At 40.9% G+C, this 26,620-nt stretch overlaps 1 protein-coding gene across 8 annotated transcripts in view; it reads left to right on the top strand.

Annotated features, from left to right (window-relative positions):
• The window catches only part of sash1a (SAM and SH3 domain containing 1a), a 170,516-nt gene that overhangs the window by 119,491 nt on the left and 24,405 nt on the right, over positions 1-26,620 (top strand). For 5 of the 8 annotated variants that reach the window (XM_077552389.1, XM_077552391.1, XM_077552397.1 and 2 more), the window contains exons 2-8: positions 7,134-7,262; positions 14,946-14,996; positions 15,369-15,418; positions 21,640-21,680; positions 21,763-21,852; positions 21,929-22,041; positions 23,508-23,606. In XM_077552389.1, coding sequence (XP_077408515.1) covers positions 7,134-7,262; positions 14,946-14,996; positions 15,369-15,418; positions 21,640-21,680; positions 21,763-21,852; positions 21,929-22,041; positions 23,508-23,606 — 573 coding nt within the window. Of the gene's footprint in view, positions 1-92; positions 674-7,133; positions 7,263-14,945; positions 14,997-15,368; positions 15,419-21,639; positions 21,681-21,762; positions 21,853-21,928; positions 22,042-23,507; positions 23,607-26,620 lie in introns of those variants that run through there. The other 3 variants (XM_077552393.1, XM_077552394.1, XM_077552392.1) reach the window with 3 other exon arrangements.

The following is a 26,620-nucleotide window of genomic DNA, read 5'->3' as shown; positions in this document are numbered from 1 at the left end:
CTAGTTGTACCTAATGAACTGTCCGGGTGCGGGACATGACTGATATGCATTTAGTTGCGTGTGCGCGTGCGTGTGAAGGACCGACAGAGGGAGGGAGTGCAGCAGGCTAATGAGAAGAGCTGCAGAGGGAGGCGCAGTGTTTGGAGGATTAGCCTCTCTCACGCTGTGTTGTCGAAACTTTCCAACCATGTGTGCTCTGCTCTGATTCTTTTTGCCACTCTTTACCTTTTTTTTTTTCTTACACCCGTCGGACTGTGAACATCCCCCCCGAAAACAAACGTTGTTTTTCCCCCCTTTTTAAAACTTGGGAAGTTCGAGTTTTCAAAGAGCACCGCGTGACCTTGCGTTGAGAACATACGAAGCAACAAGTGTTTACCTGCATCTTTTTCGGAGGTTCTTTCGGGGTCCCTTTCGTCGCCATGTTTCGTTGGACGTTTACGCTGCGCTTGTTGGACCGAACCTTGTCACTTCAGAGTGTTCCACCGGTGTTGTAAACACACACTTTTTGGCCTTTCAACCCCGCGTTTTCGTTTATCGTTTATTATCGTGCCTCCCCGCTCCCATGGAAGGCGACCAGGGGACCGGACCCCCTTCGGAGGAGCCCGCCCGGGCCGACAGCGCCACTGGGTCCGACAGTTTCTCACAACTTTGGACCGACGTGATGGGGATGCTGGTAGGTTTAAAATTAAATTAAATAAAATAAGGGGTCGCTTCACAAGCGTGTGTGAGTTTTAACTGGCTTTGAAAGTTGAATTATTTTTTAGCAGTAAAGTTTGTTGTCTCTATTACGTGGGGTTGAAAGCGCGTGCAATCCGCCAGGTGTCTCGTTTACAGACTGGGAAAGCCCTCAAATACTAGTATGTAAAGTAGTGTGTCAATAAAGTACTAAAGTGTTTTGCATGCGCTTGCATTGTTCCAATTCCACGCGTGGATTCTTTTGTTACACGTGGGTGGAAAAAAATCCACCAACATGGCAGTTTTAAGCCAAATGCTATGGAAACCCGTTTGAGCGTTTACTTATCCTTGATTATCAAGCATGTCCATTAGTAAAATTCAGCACACTAGTAGGTCTGCTACTAGTGAAACACTAGAACTTATCAGGACAATTTTTAATGTGTAATTCAAGGAGCATGCAGCCATCCACCTTGAATACTAAAGTTGTCCTACTAGTAAGGACAGAGACCATACAAATATAAAGTATTAGTACTAGTAACTTTGGCATTCTTGTAAAAGGGCAAGTTACTACATGGTGACATCCGTGAAGCAGTTCTTACATGTATGAAAGCGTGTACAATACATGTAAACACTACTTGTATTACACCAAGCTTGATATCAAGGATATTGAATTAATAAAGCTATAGAGTATTAATCTCTTGATATACAGCTTAAGGTCAGCATTCTAGTTTTGTACTGTCTACTAGTCGAATTACTAAGGCACACTAATAGGATGACTGCCTTGTAACGTTACTGCTTTCCACTACTATACGACCTTTCTGCTCACTCGTAGTGCAACTTTGGTGTACAAGTAGGAAAACTACTTGTTAGTACTAGTGAGCTGAAACTGCACTGGTTGACAGCTGTGGAATATCTTGTACTACTAGTAACATTGTGAAATTGTGATTGTTTGAGGACAGTGTACTAGTATGTGTTTGCATATGAAGGACATCCATGTACTTGTAGCTACGCCAAAACACTACTCTATTGTTTTGGAGCATCCGTTTGAAATGCCTACAAAATGTGTTTTTAGCCACTTCCACTCACTGTGTCAAGACAGGAGGTGTTAATTTGGTTTGGTCTGGCTCTGAAGATGTGAATGGTGTGTAAATGTAGTGTGTTTGTGTTGCGAAAGAGGGTGGGGGGTGATGCTGTCCTGCCCTCTGACTCTGGTGTCTCCCACCCGGCCAATTTATTTAGATTTATTGCCCCTGAGGCAGATGTCTGCAAAGGATGTGCTCATCTTTTGACGTTTTTCCTCCTCCTCCTGTTGCCGGCCAGCTCATACACAAACAAACTCAACAGAAACCAGCATTTTGTAGTTTCCATCGTGGCTGGGCTTGATCAAGCTTTAAACATTTTCAAAGCAGATACTGTGTTGATGTGGCAGCATGTTTCAGTTTTGGAGACAGAAACATTTGAAAACGTATTTATTTAGTGTTAAGAAGACTATTGTTGTTGTAATGCTAAAATTGTGACTTCCATATTATACCTGCATAAAGTACCTCGATAGTCGTACTCAAATACCGTAGCAAAAACCTAAAAGCAGTGCAAAATGGCTGACAAAAGAACACTTGAATTTGTTTTATAATTCATTCAAAGTATTAGTTTAGTTTGTAACCATTTCTTGTGTTTCTCCATTTTGTATACACTCAAGCGCTGTTGCTGGATTTTCTTTTTCTGAATCTCTACTATAAAAAAAACATAGGAGAGACTATCATAAGATAAACACGTTTCGGTCATCATGTAATGCTAGCCTAACATTGTTATTAATGCAGATAAACTGGGACCCTTCGCCTGAGGGAGACCACATTATCACTTGTCTTATATTTCCACTTGTCAAAAGTCTCCATGGGAGCAACCTTTTAATCTTTTTAATTTAGCAACAAGCCTGTTGACCTGACTTAACTCAGTGTTGCAAATGTGTTTAATTTTGGTTCATCCCCACCACACGCCTGAACTGAGCCTTCATACTTGTGAAGATAGCCATCAAACCCGATAGACATCTTCATGCATGCTAAGCTCTTCCTTTTTCTGACAGTTCACTTCGAAGCTCTCCCACGGCCTGCAACTAACGATTTAAAACGTCATCATTTCTATACATTCCGTTTATTTGTTTATGAAATGTGCAAAAATGTTTGCGTGCATGCTGTGTAGAGGTCCAGATGGTGGTGGAATATGAGTACAAGTGTGCCGACATGTTAGTTGTTGCTTAGTGTTTGATGCCAACAAAGACGTTTTTTAGTACATTAATAAGAGTCAAGTAAGTTATGATACCGTAACTGTCTGTTGTTCGTCTGCAACCTGGATGGCTAACACTAAGGTCATCAGATTTTGCTTTCCTAGTTCCTCTGAGACAAAAACTTTTCAATCTAGTTATAATGTCAGAAATCTCTATAGCCTAAGCCTTCTGAAAAACCCCACTTGCCTGGAGGGAGTCCTCCTGTTTGAATAGAGATTTGTGGCATTACATACCTTGTAAGTGAGTGTTTTTTTTCTATGTAAACCCAAGAATATAATAGCACTCTGGAGACATTAATATTGATTGTGTCTGAGATGTGCCAGACAAGGTGATCCCTATGTGATTCCTCCCATGCAAACGCATCGCGTAGCATGGTAGTGGATGAGTCATTATTTGGGATTTCCAAGATGCTTGTTTTCACCAGGTGATCATCGTACAAGTCAAAATAGTAAACCCTGAATTGGATTTATGTATTGGATGGCGATAGCTGCATTATCTAAATATTACGTAAATTGCCTGGAACCCTCCCAAGTATTGACCTGATCATTTAAACAACTCTTGGGTTAGAACCGCTACAGAACGGTGTCGATAACAGTAGTTTAGTTACATTTACAACGTTTGTCTTAAATAAAAAGCATTCTGTACCAAGCTTAATTAACCGCACTGATTGGTAGACTAAACCATGGACGGTAGCCAAGCCAGCTCACTTCTCAATAACTGCCCCTCCCTTGATTGGTCTCATGATCATTCAGTTCCTGCAGGCTTCCTCTGCTGCTTTGCTGCTCAAGCCACGGATATCCTCAGGAAGCTCTCTCAAAATGACTGGACTGGGAACTCTTGCCTCACCTTCCTTCTCTTTGACTACTCATCAACTGCATTTTGTAGAATTCTTTTTTTCCTCGATTTTTTTTCTCCCACAAATAGACAATTCACACGTGTGGGTGTTATTTTTACAAATTATACACTAGGACAAAGTGGCGGAAATGGCTTGCCCTCTTTGACGATGCAATTTTTTTGGGTAAAAGTAGTAAAAATCTGCCTGTCACCAGCAATATAAATTGTTTTCTTTAGGGGAAAACCTGTCTAAATTATGACATAAGAGGCAGACTGACGGAATGCCCACATCTGCTAACACAGTGTCACATGACGTTTTAAGCTTGGATGTATCCATGACAGCATGTTCGCACCATTCATCGCTAAACAAAACATTAGTACAATACAACACAAAACAAGTCAGCCGTCTGTAATTTTAACTGACTGAGCCAGTCTCGAAGTTACATAGCGTGCGAAAGTGATCAGGCCACTGTCGTTCTCCTGAAATGGCATGTGACACCTGGCTCCATTGTAAACACTTTGTCATTGTTCTTTTCCAAAAGTGCACCGTCGCGAGGCTAGTTTGGTAACAATGCCACGGATACCACCATTCAACGTCACTGAACCCCGGCGCAGTCAGGAATGTAAGTCCGAATAATTGACTAGAATAAGCATGCTAGCTTTACAGCTAGCATTTTAACGTGGGGATTAGTTTTCTTGTACGAAAAAAAGTACTTTTAAACTCTGCAATGGCTTTAAGAGTGTCTCAAGTATAAAAAAGCTCCTGTATTAGCATTAGCCTAGCATAGAAAATTTCAAATGGGACCTTAAGTTATTGGAGCTTAATGTTGTAAAGGTTGCATTGATCCCTCATTTAAAGGATAAGTCAATCTTGGAAGTGCCGTGTATTCAAACTGCAACCAAAAACTATATTGTGTGCAGTCTGAACCAATAAGAGTTGCTGGGCAGCCTAAATGAGCCGTAACTTGTTCTCGTATGTTAATGAGGCTTTAAAAAGATGTGGAACTTCTTGAATTTACCTACATACTACACAGAAAGAGGCAAGCAGACTTTTGAGGCAAGCTTTCGTGGTTGCTGGAATGCTATGTGAGGAATTCCATTGCCAATTGATTAAGTGAGGTGAGGTGACTTGGCCTTCTGAATGTTTCCATTCTCAAAATTGCAGCTACAGTATATGGGTGTATATGGACAATATAGCTCAGATAATGTCATTAATATCTATGTCTATCAAAAGTGGGGCTTGCAGATTTTGTCAAACTTGTCAGACTTTCACTTGTCTCTCGTAACATAAAAAAAAAAAGTTTGCTTTATGGCCCCGCCTTACTTCACAAGCATATGACACATGATTCTGACTGGATACACACAAGCATTCCTACGTGTTACTTCTTGGGTGTTGTTTTTTTTGTTCCAAGACAATATTGGGAGTTGGTCCCTCCCTTTTCATTACGGGTGGAGGAGCAGTTACGTCATCCAGAGTGCGCAGTTTGACTCTTTCAAACTTTTTCGCCTGCAGTTTCACATGAATTTAAATTTGGCATCCTCTGGTTTTTAGCATGCAATGAGTCAAGATTTGTAGACCTTGGCTGTTCTCAGCTTAGACTGTAGTTGTTTTCTCATAGCCTGGCCATACCAACGGATGTAGACCAAACATTACCAAAGTTCCCTCACTTTAAATCACTACAATCAAATCCATTAGAGGATTTTCGGTTTTCTGCATTCACACACGTGGACTGACCCGATCGAATGTACATGTGATGCTTAGTTAAAACACGGTTGGTCAAAACTGTTCATTCAGCGAGGGTTATGGCGCAGCTAGAGTTTTTACTTCTGCTGGCACGAGCAACCTAATTCAGCACGGTTTACACCTAGTAAACTTGCCTGCAGCTAACCAGGAGAATCTCTAACCGCAGGAGATGCACGTTTCATAATTCAGCCAATTAAAACATGCTAGTGTATGCTAGGAAGAGCAAAACCGCTTGTATTGAGATTGTCCGTCAGCTGGAACCATGTGTTTGGATGCACGTGGTTTTGTCATCCAAAGGGAATGGGAAGCTGGCTTGCAGCCAGTCATACTGGATGTTTGAGAGGGAACATGTGTTTTAGGAATCTGTCAAAGTATATCTTGTGTAACCCTCAAATAGTTCAGGTCTTGGGGTGGATGAGTCTAGCCTTAAAATTATATTGAAGATTTTCAATAGGTACTCCAGTCAGTAATTTGTTGACTTAGTTGACATGTACGTTGTGATGGCAAAGTTCTTTTCAGGCCACTCTGTCTGCCTCGGATTGTTTTGGAATCTCCTGCATGTTAATGTGTGTACTCTCTCACAATGCACATACACACACATCCCCAAAGAAGACCCCATGCCTGTGTTTGCATGTGTCACTGGCAACCCTCACTTCCACTCACAGTGATCCATTCATCTGTGGCCTGGCACCCACATAGGGAGTCCAGTTGAGAATGTCTAAGAGGGACTGTTCGGACCCAATGCTAGTTGTCTGCCTGGCACAGATTAGAGCAACACTGATGAATATTTATCGGGCTATCATTGCGAGGGTGGCCTAGATTTTTACTAAGACTAGACTCCAAGAACCCTTTCTTTACTCTCCATCTGAAAAAAGTCAAGATCCTGAATAAGAAAGAGTGTCATTAAACTGATCCCTGCAATTTCTCTCAGACTCTCTAGTCGTTAACATAACTGACACGTAATTTTTCAGTCCGAGTGATGGAACCCTTTCTTCGCTTGACCCAAAATGCAAGTCCACCAGACAAAGACAGGAACTGTGCTGATCTGAACTGCGGCGAGCGGAAGACTTGTGTTTTTGCTTTTGAGTTTAGTAAACGTCTGAGGAGGGAAAGGGCATGCGGGGTATAACGGGACAAAGGCCAGAAATAAACCTCGGCCTCACAAAGATGCCCGATAAAAATGAATGAAAGTTCAAATAATGCAGACCTTTTATTGAAATGTATTCATAACTTTGCTGTTTATATTGCATGTGCCGTGATAATGCAAAAAGAACAACGCATCCTCTCGTGTGCGTGCTTCTCATGTTTGGTTTGGATGAAACTGTTTAAATGATGCGTAAAACAACAGCTGCACTTCCCAAAATATTTATATCTGCGGAAAACGTACACTAATTATGGAATGAACTCTACACCACCCTGCATGGCACCACTTCCAAAGACCAGTATTTTATTTCTTCAACTCAAGCTGGACATGTCCGACAAAATGGCATCACCATAAAAAAAAATCGGAACCAATGGAGTTTTGCAATGACAAGTGTTTTCTATTCCTTCCTGGATGTTCTGAGGCTAAACATTTCCTCTGTCTCTCTCTCTCTACAGGATGGTTCACTGGGCAACATAGATGACCTTGCTCAGGAATACTCCGAATACTACAACACCTGCTTCAGTGACGTCAGCGACCGTATGGAGGAGCTCCGCAAAAGACGAGTATCCCAAGAGCTTGATATGGTAAACAAACAGTCACTCATTTCTGATACATTTGAGTTTGCTGCTATATCTGGAGTCTTACGAGACTCATATTGTCCAAAGGGGAGACTGCCATTTGTGGAAATCCACAGAGGGTCGGGCTGTCCCTTTCACATGAATGTAGGATAGTGGGGCACCTCTTTAGTTGCCTAGCTGCAAGTAAACTTATGAAGGAATGCAGCTTTCGCAAAGGTTGTTAGTGTGATAGTGCTCTAGCCAGTAGGCCCTCATGTAAACAAAACAAGCACAGCTGATCCTCTAACTCTATCACAATTTAGAATGCATTTTGTCCCACGAAATAATGGAGATCATAGTGGCTTTATTTTTGCATTCTCTGTGAATTCATCCTTAAAAATTACTTTGGAACTTGGTTTGTAGAGTATCTAAAGTGAAAACAAAACCCCATACATTCTACTCAGACTGATGTCATATTAAGAGGTGTAATCAAGTGTACATGACTGAAAGACTGCTCCCAGCACTCTGGCCAAAGAATTGAATTATCATCATGATTTTATTATGATGGTCACGTTCCATCCATGACCCATGCTGGCTCTCCTCCATTGTGTGAAAGCTGGGAAGCCCCATTTTGAATTGCATTTAAGTGGAAAATGATGAAGCCGTGTTGGTGTTGCAGGGACAAACTAAAAAAAATGTGATATGCCAAAGTTTGAGGTCCGTGGCGAAATTATAAAAATGTGTGTAGGACCGACCTCCAGATGCTGATCGCGTGACGCAACATTGGATTTAGTTATTGCTCACACATGCTGCACGTGCATTCAGAATAGGTTGATCCGCAACCTTGTACATTTCCTTCTTCACTCATATGGTCACTGCTTTTCCACTCTGTATAAGGGCGCTTGTTTTTGATGGCAACAATGTGGATTTGGCTGGGCCGTACAACAAGGTCAGGTCCAAAAGGATTGCTGATTTATCGAATTTGTCCTTTTAAGGACACATCCAAGTCGTTTACAGTAAAAACAGTTATGCATCTGTTTGAGTTTTCTCGCTGTGTGGCCCGAAGCTTAAATATAATATTTGTCACTTATTGTAAATTGCCCAAAGTTAATTTGAATCATTCTCATCTTTGGTGGACAAACCGGGGAACAGGAAGCAATCAGTGCCGAGGAGGCGAGAGCTGACTGGGCCGTGAGCCTGAAGGAGGATGTGGACTGGAGAGAAGGGATGAGGGGAATAAAGAGGAGGAGAGTTGAATTTGAGAGCCTGCAGCTGTCGCACCACTCTGCAAAGTTTGGCAGCAAAATATAGAGGAGAGGAGGGAAAAACATAGGAGGGAACACGGGAGAGATAACACCTCATTGAGGTTCTCTCAAAAGAACGCTGTATAGAATTTACTTTATGCCTTTTCTAAAATTGTCTTATAAAAGCAATCGCATATATACTAAACATTTTTTTTTGCTAAAACTAATACCAGAATATGACAAATCTGTCATACAATACATAGCTCAGAAAGTTTCACGTGCTTACTTTTGGGCTATTGCAATCTAATTAAAACAAAGCGAGAGAATTGGCTTTAATGCCATACACCTGTCTGCCTGTGGATTGATGGCGGTGAAGAAGGTCACAATCGATGCTGGGAATCTGGTAATGGCGAGGCATTTAGGAAGTGGCTCTCTAGAGGGACGAGGCCTTTATATGAAAGGCCAAAGTTTTGTAAAGGGTACTGGAAGATCGGTCTCAACAACACTGACTAACTTTCCGGTTATTGTCCCTCTTTTGGTCTCATTTAAATGAAATCACCAGTAGGCATGATCCTTTCACGTCAGAATACATATTGCTTAATTTAATTTTCCCGAGTGAGGCCATCAAGCAAGTATGCAAATAAACTCCACCATAGCACATGTATACAACTTTTGGATCGGACTGAGTGGACTGTTTCTGTCATTCAGAAGATTACAATAAGGAAATGTGCTGTCTGCTAAATTGCCAAATATGTCTAATCAGTTAAATCTCTGTTGACTGCTGAGTTCCTCTGTCTACTGGTAGAAAATTGACAGCTGTAAAACCTTAATCTGTCATTGTAATCGCCATGGTAGCTGCAAATAATACATGCAATCTTATTGAGTTGCTGTTCTTGGCCTTTGGTCGTGAGTTAGTGGTTTACGTAGTTGATACAAGGGCCCTAAGACTGACTGGGAATCAGGGTGTTGTCAGCGATAATACGATAAGAGGTATGGAAAATGGATGGGTGGAAGTCACTGATCCTCCACTGATGTTTTTGGTGTTTGCATTTGAACATTGTTTTTGCTTTGTTTTCACACAATATGTCGGCTAGGCCTTTTAGGGGCCTCCCATTCATACAGCAATGGCTGTTTAAGTAAAACATGTCTCTTCTCCTATTTGGAGCTGATGACGGAGGCTCTCATAGATCACTATCCACTTCCTGCTGGCCCCCCCAGCGTGTTGTTTCTCTGTATCTTCATGTTAGCTTGGTAACAAAGGGGGTAAATCAACATCCCCTGAGGGAATGGGGACCCAGGGCTTAGCGCTACCACCATGCAACGTTTCCCAGCAGTCTTATAGATGAGAATCTCATTGGTATGCTGATGATCCAGTAATATTCTAATATAACGATGTAGACACTAACAAATTGTAATAACTGCACATCTTATAAATTGACTACAATTCAAGTTGTTCATGTTTCGTATTTGTGTGTTTAAGAGTACTGTGGTAACTTTTTTAGCAGAATTGTTTATCAAAAAGTTGTCCAAGAAAGCGTTGTTGATAAAATAACTTGAAACAATAAGATGTGCTGTAAAGCTTACCCTTCTCTAATTACCTTTTTTATTATCTGTTTGATATTACTAATAACTTTGTGTATATTACTAATAGCTTTGTGTATATGAGACAAAGTCAAAATGCTGAAAAGAGAGCGACCATGATGAGACAAGATTTGTCTCCTCCTGATTTTCTTTGGGTTCTAGATTTTGTTTTTTGACACTATTTTCTTTGAAGGTTTAGAGAAAAATTTGTGGATGCATTGTAATTTAAGCATTTTCACGATTTTTCATTTCACTTTTGACTAAAACTTTGTACCTCCAAAATTGTCCCTTTTCAGGACAACCCCAAAATGGCAACAAAGAGAGTCAGCCATTTCCAACACCTTATTTTATTTAATAATTCGTAAAAATGACCTCCACCTGTGTGGATAGATCTAAGTACTGAATAGATATGAATTGTTTAATTTTTTTTGGGGGGGGGGGGGATTTGGCAAACTGTGACTTTTAAGAGGTTTTGGTCCGACTCCAGCGATGTATTTATTTTATTATTTTTGTTGTTGTTGTAATTTATGATTGTGTTGATCACATCAATTCTCTTGTAGACTGTGGTATTCCTTATATAGTAGTAGCCACAGGTGGAATCCCTTAAGCGTACCAAGACTAGTGGGTGGATGGGTGATCTTCTACAGAACAAAGGCAAGTAATTGCATCCAAAATATGGATTGGGTGTATTACGGTCAAAAACTGATGGGTAATTTGGCTTCAAGCTGAGCCTTTTAAGATTGTGGTATTAAACAAACAGCAGCATGAGATATTAATAAGGTTTCTTATAAATGTAATTTCAAAGCTTTGGAGTATTCAAATGTGCCTTAAAAAAGTTCCGTTGATACTTTTTTTTGAAGAAGAAAATTCTTTATTTAGTGATGACACTGCTCAAGCCTCTGGAATAACCTCAGAATTTTCAGTGATTGGTTTTGAGCTTGGTGGTCGAGACTTTGAAATATTTTACCTAGCCACGAGGCAAGCACCATTGGGGCCAAGTTGTTTGTCAAAAGTGGGTCAGATCATTGAGGTTACGACTACAGAGGAGAAGAAAGAAATGTAAACACCAGGTGCTTGTTTGTTCTTTCCACCTTCGGGCATTAGCATCGAAACGTAGCCTGCAGCTCTTTTGTTACGTTAAGATTTCCTTCAAATAATGTCGGCACTCGTTCAATGTTGAGATAACCCGCCAGCAGGTGTTAGATTTGTAAATCTTACTGTGTGATTTATTTGTCGGCCTACAGAAGGTGACTATGTCATTGGAATTTGTAATAACTCTGGTATTTGCCTTTGAATAGCAAAAATAACGTTGATCCAAAAGGCTTTGGAATGCTTGACACTGTAGACACAAGCATGCCTATGCAGCAAGTGTGGCCATTCTCCCTAACACACTTTTTGGATAGAGTGGGTTGATGCTGCTTTTTACACTACTGACATGTTATACTGGTGTGTTTTTATGTGTACGTACAGTTCCGCATACTTGGATCACGCCATACTGGTCCCACAGCTTAAAGTCTTTTTTTGGGCTTGCACCAGGCTTTCCAGTTGGTGCCTGTTCTTCTCGCAGCACTAACTATCGCCCTCACGCTCGCCCACCCATACTCGTCAGGCCACGCCAGCTGGCATACCTCCACCAAGCCACCTGGTCTTTCGGGTTTTGCTGCATAGCCGCCTACCTTTCACTTAGAAGGTTGGCACCGACTGCACTGCGGTATCTCCTGCTGACGGTGGGGTTAGCAGTTATGCTTGGACCAACAGTTACTATTTAACACTCACACAGCGTCTTCTCCCTTTCTTAGACATTCTAGAAATGCAGCCGTAGTCTTTTGTTTATGAATAGAAATCAGTTGGGGGGGGGGGGGGGTTGGGGGTTCTTTTTAAAATATGCCTCTGCAAGTTTGACTTGGTAGTTAAAGGCATACTAGTTGCCTAAATTGCTTCTCAGCATCTGTCAGCAGAGCGTGATCCGCATTAAGCCAAACATGCCTTTGCTATGCTCCTCACCTGATCTTTGATTCAATTCAGTCACACGTAAGCCATCAACGCCAGCATCACAAACAACCCCACTGACTGATCTCCACATTTACGAACATGTACGCCGGTTCACGCCGAGGTAAGTGGGGCAACATCAGGATCTGATGCTGCCAAGTTCATGTAAAGGATAGCGTCGCCTCCCGTGGGATTGGTTTGTGTGAACTATCCTTCACACGCCCACATACAAACCTGGCAAAAACATTGATTTTCTCTGTCAGCAAAGCTTCTGACAGAAATCCGAATTTTACCCCTGTAAGCTTTTGCATGAATTTTTCAACATCGCCCTGCGCTACTCACTCACAGATCTTTTTTTCACTGATCTTTCTCGTTTCGCATTTTCAAAGCCTCCCTCTGTGTCAAAGATTGAAGTGGGAGGAGCTCTTTGTCTGAATCTGTCCTCCACGGTGAAATGTATGAATTTTCGTCAGATGGTGTGCTTTTAATGTGCAGCATGTTGACCAGCCAACTAACGGCAGGACGTTTTAAAAATAGATTTTGCCTTCAGTTGGTGAGACTGTCATGCAACCATGAAAGAGGATCTGGTAGCCAAAGCAATCTCCTGCCACTTTTTTCGAAACGCTGTGATGTTCAACTTCCACCGAGCGCTCACCTTGTTCACGGTGGCTCACTTTCTTTGTTCAGCTACATCATTGTACGCAGCTCAGTAATTTAAACTCAGCGGGCTGCCAAGGTTGTTTAAAGGATGGATTTGTTGTAAGTTTCTATAAAGTTCTGCTTCTACAACGGGACTGGGAATCACAAACAAAAAGTATCTGTTTTTCCAATAATGACAATATTTCAATACAGCAATTGTTGGATGAACTGCCATGGGGGGGAAAAACATCATCACTGTTGTTATTGAATCATTTATAAGTCAAGTTTTGAAAGTAACCAGCAAAAATTGTAAAATTTTCATAGGGGTTCTCCACAGAAATTATTCATCCATTTACCATACAACAGTGTATGAGGGATGTGCAGGCTCACTTCATTATTTTTTTCATAATTATGCGAATGTGTGGAACAGATTGTTGGTTAATCGCATTTTAGATTGTCTCAACTAGTTTGTTCCCTAATGAACGAAGCATGAAGTTGATATTATGCTCCCATGGGCAGCATTATTCTGCTCGAAGCACACCGGCATGGACTGTTTTGCTAGTATTGTTTTTTTGTCCTACTACTTTGACTCTTAGCAGGGTAAAACATTATCCCAAAGCTTCCTGACATGCATCCTGGCAATCTAATAAAGTCACTTCCTGTTCCTCTGCTGGCGCATTACAATAATTTTTTTATGGCCTGAGCCAGATACCTGCTATCTCACTTATGGGAATATTCCATCCTTCCCAGTCAGGACAAGTTGTTTGTGGGCTGTTTTCACATGACCTGGTTTGTATCTAGGAAAGAAAAAAAAACTGCGTAAGGCTGAAATTGAGAAACTGATTAACAGACTAATGGGTCTGAAGGAATCAATATGGAACTGGTCCTTTCTGATAAACAACCCTTGAGGCTTTTAGCCACGATAGCATATTTTGTAGCGCTTCTCTTTTTCTGACCCAATGCCCACAGGTAAATTAAAGATCTCTTAAAAGTAGGCTATTTCACTCCTGGCCTAGTCCTGTAAGCATTAGCCACTTATGACCTGACTCTCTGCCGAATATGTTGTCACAAAGGAGGAAAAACGATCAAATCCAAGGTCACAGTGATCAGGAAGTGCAACAGAGCATATTTAGGAAGGTGATATTAGGTTCAATTTCCTGTGAATGTTCTGCCGTGATTCATCTGGGAGAAAATAATCATTTGTCTTTTCCTGTTCTTTTAGGATGACTTAATTCCTCTTTTGTGATAAAAGGTCAACTACCAGCCTCCCAACATGACGGATGTCGCTTCCTTTATGTGGGCACATTGCTCTCTTTAGAGCGATTAACGTGCTGCCTCCATTGTTACGCTAATGTCAAATTATATTGTATTCTACAGTAATGATTCTGTTTAAAGACCATCTACATTTTCTGTTTCTACTTTAGATTTCACTAATTTTTTTTGTTCAAAATGACATCATAATTGAATGTCTTTCTCTGAGCACTTGAATCTTTTGCAAGCTACGACGGCAGGAAAGTAATTGTGCTATTCTGTTTTTGCCCATTAGCGAACTCCATTTATGTGTCCATTGTTTCAAAAATTGGCAACTAAAACCATGTAAAGCATTCATAGGAACTTTATATTAATTGATGTAATTCACCATTTATGTCAGAAATGGGGGAGCTTACTTGAATACTCATGTTTTGCAAATTGAATTACATCACATTCGATTCTGATGCTTTCATTCAGTCTGAAAATAGAAACAAGAAGTTGTCTTGGAGGATATTCTTGGCATTTGTGACTCAAAGGAAATTATAAGTGAGGAGTTACGACTTGTAACATGTACTATAACACCTGCTAAACACATCATTGTCATTTTAGCAGCTCAAATATGGAGTTCTGTGTGAAATGGACGTGAGTTTTTTTTAATAGCATGTGTCGAGGGAGGCTCCTGCTTTGGAAAAGTCGAGGTCCATCCAATATTTTTTCAAGGGTGATTAAAAATGCCAATGCTGCTTTTTGCAAGGCTCTACTTGTTGAGTAAATGAAGGGTTGGGTTAAGCAGTGTCCTCGCACGTCTCCGTGTGTTTGCCACTCGTGGTCCCATATGCGGGTAATATTATCAGTAAATATGCCTTCGGATCGGTCTGCATTCACTTGACCCCATTTCTCCCTTTGTAAAAACACAAAAGTGCTCATGCGCGGTGTCTTATACATCTTTGTAATATACCCCGTGATCATGATGTTGACTCACCTCCATTTTTTTCCTCTCCCGTAGGAGAAACAGGATCCAAACAATGTCTCTTTGCAGCTCCGCAGTGAGATCCAGGTATGAAGATGACACACACAATGCACATCCCCCAGCCATTTGATTAGGTATAGAACACATTTTCCCATGGAAAACTAATGTAAGATAATGTATTCCTGGGTTAGACTGACACTATCATAAAACATTTATTAACCCTACAGGCGGTGTTTTAAGTAACATATTTGTCCAAAGAGAAGTTCACCATTATTGTCTGAACTCACAAATTTCACTTCTTTTTTTAATTTTTTTTTTATTTCACTTCTTGTTGAACTTGCCCTGTATACAGTTAGGACATGGGAATGTATACAAAGCGTATTGCGTGGACAGCTACTGCACAGAGGGAGCTTTACATTCGCTTTAAACAAGTTTAACTAACCTTTCTCTTCTCCTCAGGAGTCACTGGGATTCAGCAGTGAAGTTTCCACTCCAGAAACAGACAGAAAGTAAGTTCACCGTCCAACACGCAATAAGCCCTTAAATTGTATAGTCTGCATGTCAGCACAATTAGGGATGCTCCGATCGATATGTGGATTGGGTATCAGCCCAGATATTGGGGGGGAAAGAAATAGATCTTTCTCTCGCGAAGGTCCCCTGCCGCCCGATTGGGGCCTGCTTCGCTGCTGTCGCAAGTGGTGAGCCGGCAGGCTCCATGGAAGGACGGCCATGTGGGAAGCGGCAACAGAGTTTGCCGAGGCGGGCGAGACAACGAATAATGTAATTCATTATGCCTGTTGTAAGGGCATTTTGTACATAAAGGTGGCATTTAGTGATCATCTATTTTCTTAAACTATGAAGCGCAAAAAAGCATGTAGCCTATGAATATTTCTTTACGTGCAGACATGACAGACATTTTGTAGACAGATGCAAGTGGCGCAGGAGCCTTGGCCACATCGAATTCATTTTGTAAACAGAAGCGCTTGGAATCAGGCGAGCCTTGGCCACATTATGCACAGTTGAAACGTTAACTCTGCTTGAATGTGAGAAAATAAAAGTTAACCGTCACTTAAGTAACGATTACATTCATTCAATATACATTCAATACATGTATTGAAAATAGTGAATGAAAATCATGCCCCAAAAAATATTTCAAAGACATTAAAGAACATTAAAAGCATTTGAGTTTTTAGTGTGGAAATACATTGAATATTATTGGGGGGGCTAGTGCAAAGACAATTTAGTATGGATCGTATCAGTATCGGCAGATGCTGAACCCAAGGTATCTGTATCGAATCGGTATTGAAAAAAGTGTATCGGAGCATCCCTAAGCACAATACTCCGTGCAAACCAGAGTGTCAAACATCACATTGCGTCACATTTAGCTTCTCCACGCACAAACGCACTTCCAATCTGCTACTCTTGTGATTGATGGAGCTTCACGGCAAGGGGCTTCAAGGAAAGGTCACAGAAGCGCGCCCGCAGGCAGTCGAGGTCGCCTCCTCGGGTGGAAAGCTGCCACTTAATAGATGAGTGCAGCCAGGCGTGCGAAAGAGGACACGATGCTGTGTTTGGCCCGAGCCGACGAGCATGTAGATACTTGAAAACACTGATTTACTGAGGCAAACAGACTCATACAATGCAATGCAAGCCAACTGTTAATAACATCAACAAACAAATCATATTTGTTTTTCTTAACCACATCTTAATCACAATGGTCGATACCAAGTTGCAAAAAAAATTGTGGCATTGAAGTTTGATGATGCTACATAAAACACTAAAAACTCTTCTGTCATTCATAGGTGGCAGAAATATATAGGAGCAGTAACCTGATTTTTTTCCAATCTGTAACTACTAGGGATGTAAGGATATCCAAGCATCACGATACGATATTATCACAATATGAAGTTCACAGTATGATAATGATCACAATATTGTGGGGAGGTTGGCGATATAAAAAAAAAGGTCACAATATTGTAAAAAAAAAAGAAAAGAAAAAAAAAGAGCTCATACAAAAAAACAATATTGTGCTTTTGTACATAACAGCAATGCATATAAACAACCTACAATCAGTGGTACTTTGACTTTAATAACACTTAATATTGAGGTGCTTATTTGATAATACGCGCACGTCGCACATATTGAGTTCCTCCACATATTCACTCGGTTCACAAGCATATTACCTTCCCTTTTATCTGACCATTAGCGTGGATTTTAAACATAGAAGGGCCAAAACATGCCTTGTGAAAATCAAACTGCACTAAAAACTAGCCACCAGAGGGTACTACAACTGCACAAATAGAAATCTATCTTTCTTTTTTTAACAGATGTGCTGTTTTTAATATCGGGACACGACGACAATATTGTGGCAGTTTTAATATCGCGTTATCACGATATTTCCGTTATCGCTACATCCCTAGTAGCTACCCCCACTGAGTCGTCTTACCTGGCACTGACTTCACCCAAATTTCCACAGTTCAGGTTTAAAGGAACCTTAAGATTCCAACATGTCCTGCCATATGCGAACCAGCTGCGTTCACCCCTAGTTGTGATAAGGATTTATATTGTATAACGCAGTGTTAATTGTGTTGTATTACTATATTATACTTAAGCTGTGTGACCCGTACTTTGTGTCCTTTGGCCACATCGTTGGGGCGCTGACAGGAAAACTGCTGGCTGCTTCCTCCTGCAGACCCGCTCGTTCCGGCAGGCTTTCTCCTTTCCTTCCTGCCTTTGTGTCCAGACGGGGGTAGGAGGGTGAGGAAGGTACATTATAGAGGGCGATGGCCAAATGATTACAGCCCAAAGAGCACAGACCAAGGAGCTTTATTGAACCGGCTTTGGGTGTGGTTCCTGTAACACAAAGTGTATGAGCTCACGCCATAGAAATGGGTCAGGAAGAAGAAGAAAAAAAAACTAATGCCCCCTAGTTCACTCCTTTGTAATAACATTAGGTATACCTGCAGACTTCATTTGAGTGACAGTGCAGTGTTTCATTTGACTTTGGTACAGGCAGCTTGGCCACCCTTGCTGAGTGGATGCTTCATGTGCCATACTTAGTTATAGAAATACCTAACATAGCACAAAAAAGGTAATTCCTCTCATATTTTAGTGGAGATTTTCACCCCTGCATGACCCTCCATGGGCTTGCACTGTTCACTTGACAAGCATGTGCAGCAGAGGAAGCGCATACCACAGAGTGGCCTCTCTCGTAGATGTATATGTTGCGAAGACAAAAGCCCGAACATGATGGGAACCAGATGCCAAATGATTTGGAATGACGTCGCCCCTCTGCTGCTGTACTGTTCGTCTTCCTGTCAGTTTGGTTTCTTATGCTTGGTTGACGCTAGTCGTTTAAAGATTGCATGGTGAATTGCCTTTGCTTATCCCAAGCAAAATGCCACTGTTATAACTAAAAGCTTGGGCCAATATTAGCTCTTTTAAAATATACCTTTTAAATAATAATAATCATCATAAAAATCTGATTTTGGGGGATTTTAAATGTATTTTTACACAATGAAATATAGTAGAGTAAAAAAAATGTACGGTTTTAGCTGTTTTTTTTTGGGGGGGGGCAATCAAATTTCTTCAAACATCTTTATATTTGATTGGGATAAAAAAAAAGTTACTTTATTCATTTTACATTTTCTATATTTGATCATCCTATTAATCGATTATCGGAATTTTCTTCTGCCATATTACTGCCCCCCCCCCCCCAAAAAAAATCCATATTGGTCAGTCAAAGAAATCCTGTCAGTCGGGCCATAGTTGAAATGTATGTAGAGCTGTTGCTATGGTAGTTTGTTGACTTTTTTTTTTTTTCAAATATTTTTTTGTCTTGTTGCTTTAAAGTAGAAGATGCCTGTTCAGTGCAAGACCCTAATTATTTTGACCAGATTGTACTAAAATACACTATTTCCATTATTTCTTCTGAGGAAAAATTTATTAAACTGACTTTCTTGAATAACAATTTATTACACTATATGCTCAACAGATTCATTCTGAGTTTATTAGAAACATAACTCATGCGTCTAAATGGGCTGGACTGCTTTTTATATAGTGCTTTAACTACACCATATGGTGCCAAAAGTGCTTTACAATGCCACACATTCACACACCATTGGTGGACTGCTGCCCGCAGGGCGCTGCCGGGTCCACTGGGAGCAAATTGGGGTTCAGTGTCTTGCTCAATGGGAGACGACCACTGAGCCATGCCGCCCCCATGCCGTCTAATGTATCTAAAAGGGTGTGCATTATTATATTACTGTTAGAAAAAAATTATGTAGATGAATGTTATTCTGTTTTTAAAGATGCCAAACGTGAGTTTATTGACCATGCTGCAACATTTTCATTGGCTTTTCTATTCCTCACCATCTGTTATAGTGAATGGTTTAAAGGTACAGCGAATGTCGAACCGAGTCAGAATCCCAAAATTTCGACCACACATGGATACCCGTCATCACCCGCGTGCAGGACAATGGCACCCAGAGGGGTTGACCCACACTTGATCTTTGGCTGCACCTCACACCGCCACCACCACACCTTACCCAATCAATGTCGCTCCTTGTTGGCAGGAGGTGGGCACACTTGTCAGGATGCATTGCAGTATGGTGATGACTGCCAGGGACTTCCTGTTAAGGGTATTGTTACAGAACTAGTGGGGCAGCATACTAATCGATCTTGATGAAAGCAAGACAGAATCATGATGAAGAGCTATTCCGGAAAAGTGTACAGCTTACCCTATGTAGCACCAACTTAAATTGAGATTCACATTTTACCGTATGCCTTAATTGGAAAGTTAGGTTTTAAGCGATAAGCGTCTTCCATTCAACACATCGGATTGAATTAAAAAGGGGGGATGCCATAGATGGGGGGGGTTAAACCAATTAAGTTGCCAGGCTGCACAATGCCTGGATTGACACTCTGAAAAGATATTCAGGCTCTTTTTTTAAGTATGTGAGCAGCCACAGATGTGTGTGCGCTGCACAGGCTAATTTATGGAGCATGAAGGAAGAAGCTTGGTCAGTTTGGGGGGTGCTGTCTCAGAAAAGGTCCCATTGAGTTGGTGCTTTCACGTTAGCTTTAGTTTATCTGCAAGCAAGCAAATCAGTTGAGGTGTCCATTCAATTAGGATCTCATTACGACACCATCGTTTCAATCTCCTGTAGGGAGTCCAAATCGTAACACAGGTACTGTATCTCAGCATGGCTTTTGTTTTTCCTATGGAAGAAGTAAGTAATGATGGCCTAAAAAGTACTTTTTGAGTAGCAGATGTTTTTTCTGGTCCTGGTTTTAATGTGAAGAAATAATTTTCGAATGATGCCACTTCTCACATCTCTTAAAAAAGTTGTCTAACTTGGAGCCAGTAATGGTGGAAAAAGGCTTTTGTGTGCCTCTCAGTTGTTATTTTGTTCTCTTAATTTTGATTACTTTGGACAGTTCATAGATCCGTCAGGACTTTTTCTGCTTAGTGCTTTCCATGTCGTAACATCATCCCATGTCACACTTGTGACTGGCGGTGGGAAGTGGAAACACAAACAGGCTGAGTCTGCCCTCTTTCATTTTTTTCCCTAACTGCCCTCATTTCCCATTTCTTCCCATATTTTGTCTATCTCTCGCCTCCTCCTGAGTCTAAGCCTGGTCGGAGCACTATTTTTTTTAGAACCACTTCTGACCTCATGTGGAGAGGAGATGGAACTGCAGTTGCATGTATGCAAAGAGGCTGCAACAATTAGTCCACCATGCATTTTCACAGCCATCTTTTAGACACCATAAATAGTGAGGATGCATGGGGTCAAAGAAGAGCCCGTATAATGATGTTCAGCATCTGGATGAAGGTGCTGGTCAAGGATATGTTCTGTACAATGGCAACAGCGCCAACAGTCCACGCCACAGAATCATAATGGCATAGTCCATCCTATGAAGTTGCTTAATATTTAAACCAACAAGTGAATAAACAAACCGGACATCCAGGTTTTTTTTTCTTCTTCCAAGTTTAGCTTTGCTGGAGGTCAACTGAATGACATTCTATTTGTATGTGCCAATTACAACATTGCTAAAACAACTAATTGCATGCTGTAGGAACTTCTGGGAAATGTCTTGGAAGTCCTGCCTAGCTAAAAATGATGATATGTTAGTAATGTTTTGGAGACTGGATTGTTTTGGAGTCCTTCAACAACAAAACGATTGCGTTATCATTCCATGGAGGAAAAAAAACAACTTTGTAGATAAGATGTCAAATTGACAAGGCATGTGGTAGGCTACTGGGTCGGCATGCAAATTGGCGTTTCTGTGAAGAGGGAGGATATTGACGATGTTGTACTCTGTACCTGAATAAACAAATGAATACTAAAGTACAGTTTTTCCCTTCGACTCCTACTGAACATAAGTGGTATATAGAAATTAAAAAACAATGCTTAATGGACATTAACTCAGTCGGGCTCTAAGGTCTGCAGAATCTAGTTAATTAGTGGAGCCCCAAGTTAAAAGCAAACATGGTGAAGTAGCGTTTATCTGTTATGCTGCATGCAAATGCTACTTTGCATGTCTTTACTTTGCTTTTAAATGTATTTAATAGTTTTGTTTGTAAATGCTTTTCAACATTGCACTTTTAATTAGGTGAAGCACATTGTGTGCACCTTGCGTATGAAATGTGCTTCATAAATTAAGCCTTGTCCTGCCTTGCCTATAGAAAATACCTTAATATTAAACTTGACCTGTTTACCCTTAGGATGTCCCTGCACAAATCCAGCTCTGAAGATGGATCTGGAGGTAATGGGTTAAGCCGGCTCTGTTCAAGAACTTACAAACTACGTTTGGAATTAGAATCTTATCAATATAATCTTCTCTTTAGGGAAATGGGACAACAAGAAAAAGAACAAGTCCTTCTGGCAGAATTTCCGCAAGCCCCAGCACAAGCCGGTCGTGCGCCAGACTTCTAAAGGTTAGTGTATTGCTTTATTTTTCCTGCTTTGGATCTTAAGCCACGGTCTGTCTGACACCCCCTGCTCTTTCTTCAGGTGAGGACATTGGCTACGTGGCCAGTGAGATCACCATGAGCGACGAAGAGCGAATCCAGCTGATGATGATGGTAAAAGAGAAGATGATCACCGTCGAAGAAGCGCTGGCTCGGGTAGGAACTTTCAAAGAACGTCCTGCCGCCTCCGCCTTTCAAAACCGCACTTTATCAGAGACTAGTCGCTAACTACCATCTTACTAAAATGACTGACTGGTACTAACTGTGGCAAAAATCATGCATTGTATTCTTTTTATGTACACACAAACTCCAGACACTTGGAATTCTTATAGGGTTTTTTTGTTTTGTTTTTTGTGGGGGTGAGTGATTTATTGGAGTATGGGTGTGCAGAAGTTGGTGTACCATTTGGTAAGGTGGAGGACTTGGGTGCATAGTAGCTGGACATGGTGGATTCTCATTTGGCTTCCCCTCCCTTTTGATTTTGCCTTCACATTGATGCCAACTTGAACAATTGTCACGTTCCCTTACTTCTTCCTCCTTTTCCTTCACTTCCTCCTGTCACTCACCTCCTCGAATGCCTTGCTCATTGGCGCGTCAACCACCCGACAGCATCTTAGTGCTGGATTGCTGTCCACAATGTGGATCTTCAACTTTATTTCTTAAAATTATCTATTGGCTCACATGAAGACATAAACCAAACAATGAGGAAGCTTTGTGAATTGTGTTTCCTCGTAGAATCACTGACCAACCAATCAGCATAACATTGGTGTCTAATACTATTGAAATGATTGTTTAAAAAAAAAAAAAAAAGTGAGGTACTGTGCAAATATTTTTGGCCACCATTTTGTTTTAGCTCTGATTTAATGACAGTATAATGTCACAAAGCATATGCGATAACTACAGTGTCACAAAGCAGCGTGGAGATCTCCACCAAGGCAGAGATTTTAACAAAAGTAAATAAATCAAAACTACTACTGAAGCCATGAAAGGTGATGAGTATAAATGTCTCCACATTTTAATATTTGTGTTTATGCACCTCTTTACAATGTTCAGTGCAAATCAGTTTTGCAAAGTAATAGTAAAAAAAAAAAAGAAAGAAGACTTTTTAGACACAGAACATGTTGCTCATTATTAAGGTCATTTTGAATGTGCTCTTTAGAATAACTAAACAAGTGTATAACATTGATCACAATGCAGTTCAGTGGCTATCATGCGAATTAGAAAACCTTGTATGCTGCATTCCATGCTCTTCTTTATTTCATTTTTGCCCACTGATACTTAACCATAGTATAGAAAGTAGTATCTTAACAGTAGCTTTTCCATAATCTTGTAAACTGCGTAAGTGGTTATTGCCCCAAAAATCATCATCATCATAAACAACCAAGGGCTAGGTGGTCAAAGACATTTGTACAGTAGTATTTTTGCTCAGTAGAGCGGATGCTGCAAACTTTTAAGTAAAAATACAACTCTGTTCAGTAATTTGGCCAAAGAGCATAATTACTGACCACTAGATCACTTTGAATGCACGCTGCAGCTGCCCGTGAGCGCACGAGGAGCTCAGTGAGAGCGCGGCTGCCCCGCCCTCTACCTCTGCCTCTCTAAACTCTTCTTCCTCCACGTAGCTAAAGGAGTATGAGAGCAACAGACAGTCCGGCAGTACTGACACTGCAGAGTGGACTGACGGATCTGCAGCCAGTCTAAGCCAGTCCTCAAACTGCAACGTAAGTACACCCCACCCCCCACTCACTCCCTTCACCCTCGACCACCCAAAATCCCTTCACATTCTGTCCTCCACTACTCTACATTCAATATGTTGAACAGCCGAGTGTGATTCCCAAAGATAGACTTTTGTTACCCAGTGCAAGTTTACTTTTATACTATTTACAAAACCGCTCCGCTTCAATCTTGCCGATGCTTTTCCTCCTGCTTCCAATCTTTTCCTACACTCCACTACTGGCCAAACAACAGGTCCATGTGTCCTATTTGAACATACTGTACCTTCTCTCCACCATGTCATTTGGATCATTACATATTGGTTTGGGATTGTGTGAACGCATGTTTGGCGGTTTTAATCCATCAGGTTGATAACCTTACACAAATGTTTTATTCTTGGTCTCCAGTGAGTAATTTGTGGCTTCTCGTGTGATAAGCTTGTGATGTTGTGTTTTTGCTGTGGTTCCAAGTAGGTGTGGGAATCCTCGGGAACATCCTAAATTTCTGTTTGATAGCATTGTTGGCTCGTCTGCTCCATCTTGCTTAACTCTTTCATTGCCAAGGGTTTTGATTTTGAGCATTTTCACTCATTTCCAAGGCTGACCAGAATATTGTGTGTTATGACTAAATATACATGGTGGGTACCATATTAAAGATGGGATTGTGCTCTTTCGTTAGGAAAAAAAAAAGGTTGGTTATTTCGTTATTTAATAAACATCATTTGAAGATAGCTTGGTTTCACTGAATTCACCAGTCTCTCACAAAATAAGGAGAAAATTAGCTTTTTGTAAAAATGCGTGACTTTGAGACTAATATTTTTGGGTTTTGTGACATCTCAACAGTCCTTCCTTTCATCGAACAAGAATAAAAACAAGGAAATGTGTTTTTGATGGCAAAATAACAACTTATTTACAGATGTGTGTTGTCAACAAACATTTGGTAAATTACAAAACGTTTGGCAAATTATCAGGAACGTTTTCGTGTGTGTGTGTGCACGTGTGTTTTAAACTCAATATAGAGTGAAGCGCACAGTCTTGTGTGCAAAAGAACATTGCATGATCTGCACACATTCTTCTTATGCTTCCTGTTTTATGCAAAGAGAGACTGCTTCCATCAAGTGGTCACCATCAAACATTACATTGCCTCCCGGACTTTATATAAGAAGGAGAGACGCCAAAGAGTCTAATCCAGCCATTCATAAAAAATAAACGTAGTTGACGAGAAGACTCGTCACCGGCACGTGACAATCATGCTTTTACGCGACGAGAATTCTCGTCATTGCCAGAAGAATAGTTAATGAAGGATGACAAACATGTGGGCGGCGCCATTATTACTCTGGGGCACTGAAGCAACTAAAGTTGATTTTCCCAATATGCACATTTATCCAGGTCAAAATGGGTTCTTGCATCAATATTTTGTCCCATCCTTATGTCTGGCAAGTCCAAACTTGGTTAGAAAACAAAATTATGCAATGATCTTAAGTTTCCCTTGTATATTGTAAACTGCCCAGTTGTTTCTACTGTTAAAAGTTGTAAGCGCATACATTTCACTTATCCCCCCCCCCTATGATGTAGCAATAGAAGCGGTTCGATACTGAATATGATTTTGAAGCTTGAACCATTGCTGTCTGTAGATTGTAATGGAAACATGACACCTGGCAGCAGGACAGAACAGTAACGTAAAGCAAATACTTAGACAAGAAGCAAGAGTGTGTGGGTGGTTGTATGCACGGTGAGCAGAGGGGTGGGGTATTGCCAATACTTATTACATAGATAAGCACAGAGTAGTGAATTTGTCTGTGTGAGTGAAGAATGGGCCAATTGACCGAGAAAAAATTTGGCATGATGTGTTAATGAGTATGTATTCAGATAAACAAAGCGTAATTTGCACGACACATCCGTTAATTAAACGGGATCAGGGTTTTTCTCTTGCAGACTTCTGAACCGTCCTGCTTTGTTGGATCACAACTAGCTGGTAGATTTTCAGGCGGCTGACTGAAACTACCCAAACCACAGAACAATATGTGGCCTTTGAACTATTAGTCATTAGTAATTGTCTCTTTTTTTGTGCATGTCTGTCTTGGTTGGCTTTTCTCATTTATAATCTAGGTCACAGATGATTTTCATTAGCCTCACGCAGTATGGTATCATATGGGCGAAACGTGCAATTTAGCCCAGCGCGCCGACCCACTTTTTGCAGCAGGATGTGAGTTGATTCCAAAATCCAAGTTTCACATAAGTAATGTTTCTATTTTCTGCCGCTATTGAAAACACTGAGCGACATCCGATCTTCTTCATGCGACTGAAAGCAAGCGGCTGCTTTGTTTCTTGTTGTGAACGGTAAATAGTCTGAATCTTGGCTTATTTGTATTGCCTAAACTAGCAGTTTGTGTACATTACTGAAAAATAAATGTCATCTGGTGTCAGCCAGTAATTGACTAATCTTTGTAGAATGTATAATGGGAAGTGTTAAAAATATAGCAGCATGGGTCTTAGCCACCTGGAAATCAAAAGTACAGGAAGTGAAAACAAGTCAAATATGAATGTCAGATGTGGTTAGTGTGGTTCAAACTTCAAAGTCAATCGTTCAATTCATCTGCACCATAAAGCCCTTTCCAAAACATCTGCAATCATCTCACTTCCTGTCCAAGAACGGATCGATTGATTTTTGTAAAGCAAACGAAGTGTTACTGAAGAATTATTCCTTTGAGGATCATAAAGCATGACAAGATGCAGAATCTAAAAACAGGCAAACAATAAAGCGGAAGTCTTACATTTGGCATTGCTGCATATTATTTTAACTCTTTCCGGGGCCTCCATGATGTCAACCGCTGCTTGAATGGGGTTAAGGTCATTCCCAACAGCCGTCTGTGCCTGCGTACTATATATGTAGACATGTCTGCACAGTGCATGCCTGTTTCTCAAGTCATTACGCTATATAATGACACACTCGTTAATACACCACATTCATGCTTTCTTCACTCATGGGCCCGTCTTCCTTTTTGGCCATCTGAGCCACACAT

This window comes from Vanacampus margaritifer, chromosome 19, assembly GCF_051991255.1.
Source record: "Vanacampus margaritifer isolate UIUO_Vmar chromosome 19, RoL_Vmar_1.0, whole genome shotgun sequence".
NCBI lineage: Eukaryota > Metazoa > Chordata > Actinopteri > Syngnathiformes > Syngnathidae > Vanacampus > Vanacampus margaritifer.
This window is presented reverse-complemented; position numbering and strand designations above follow the sequence as displayed.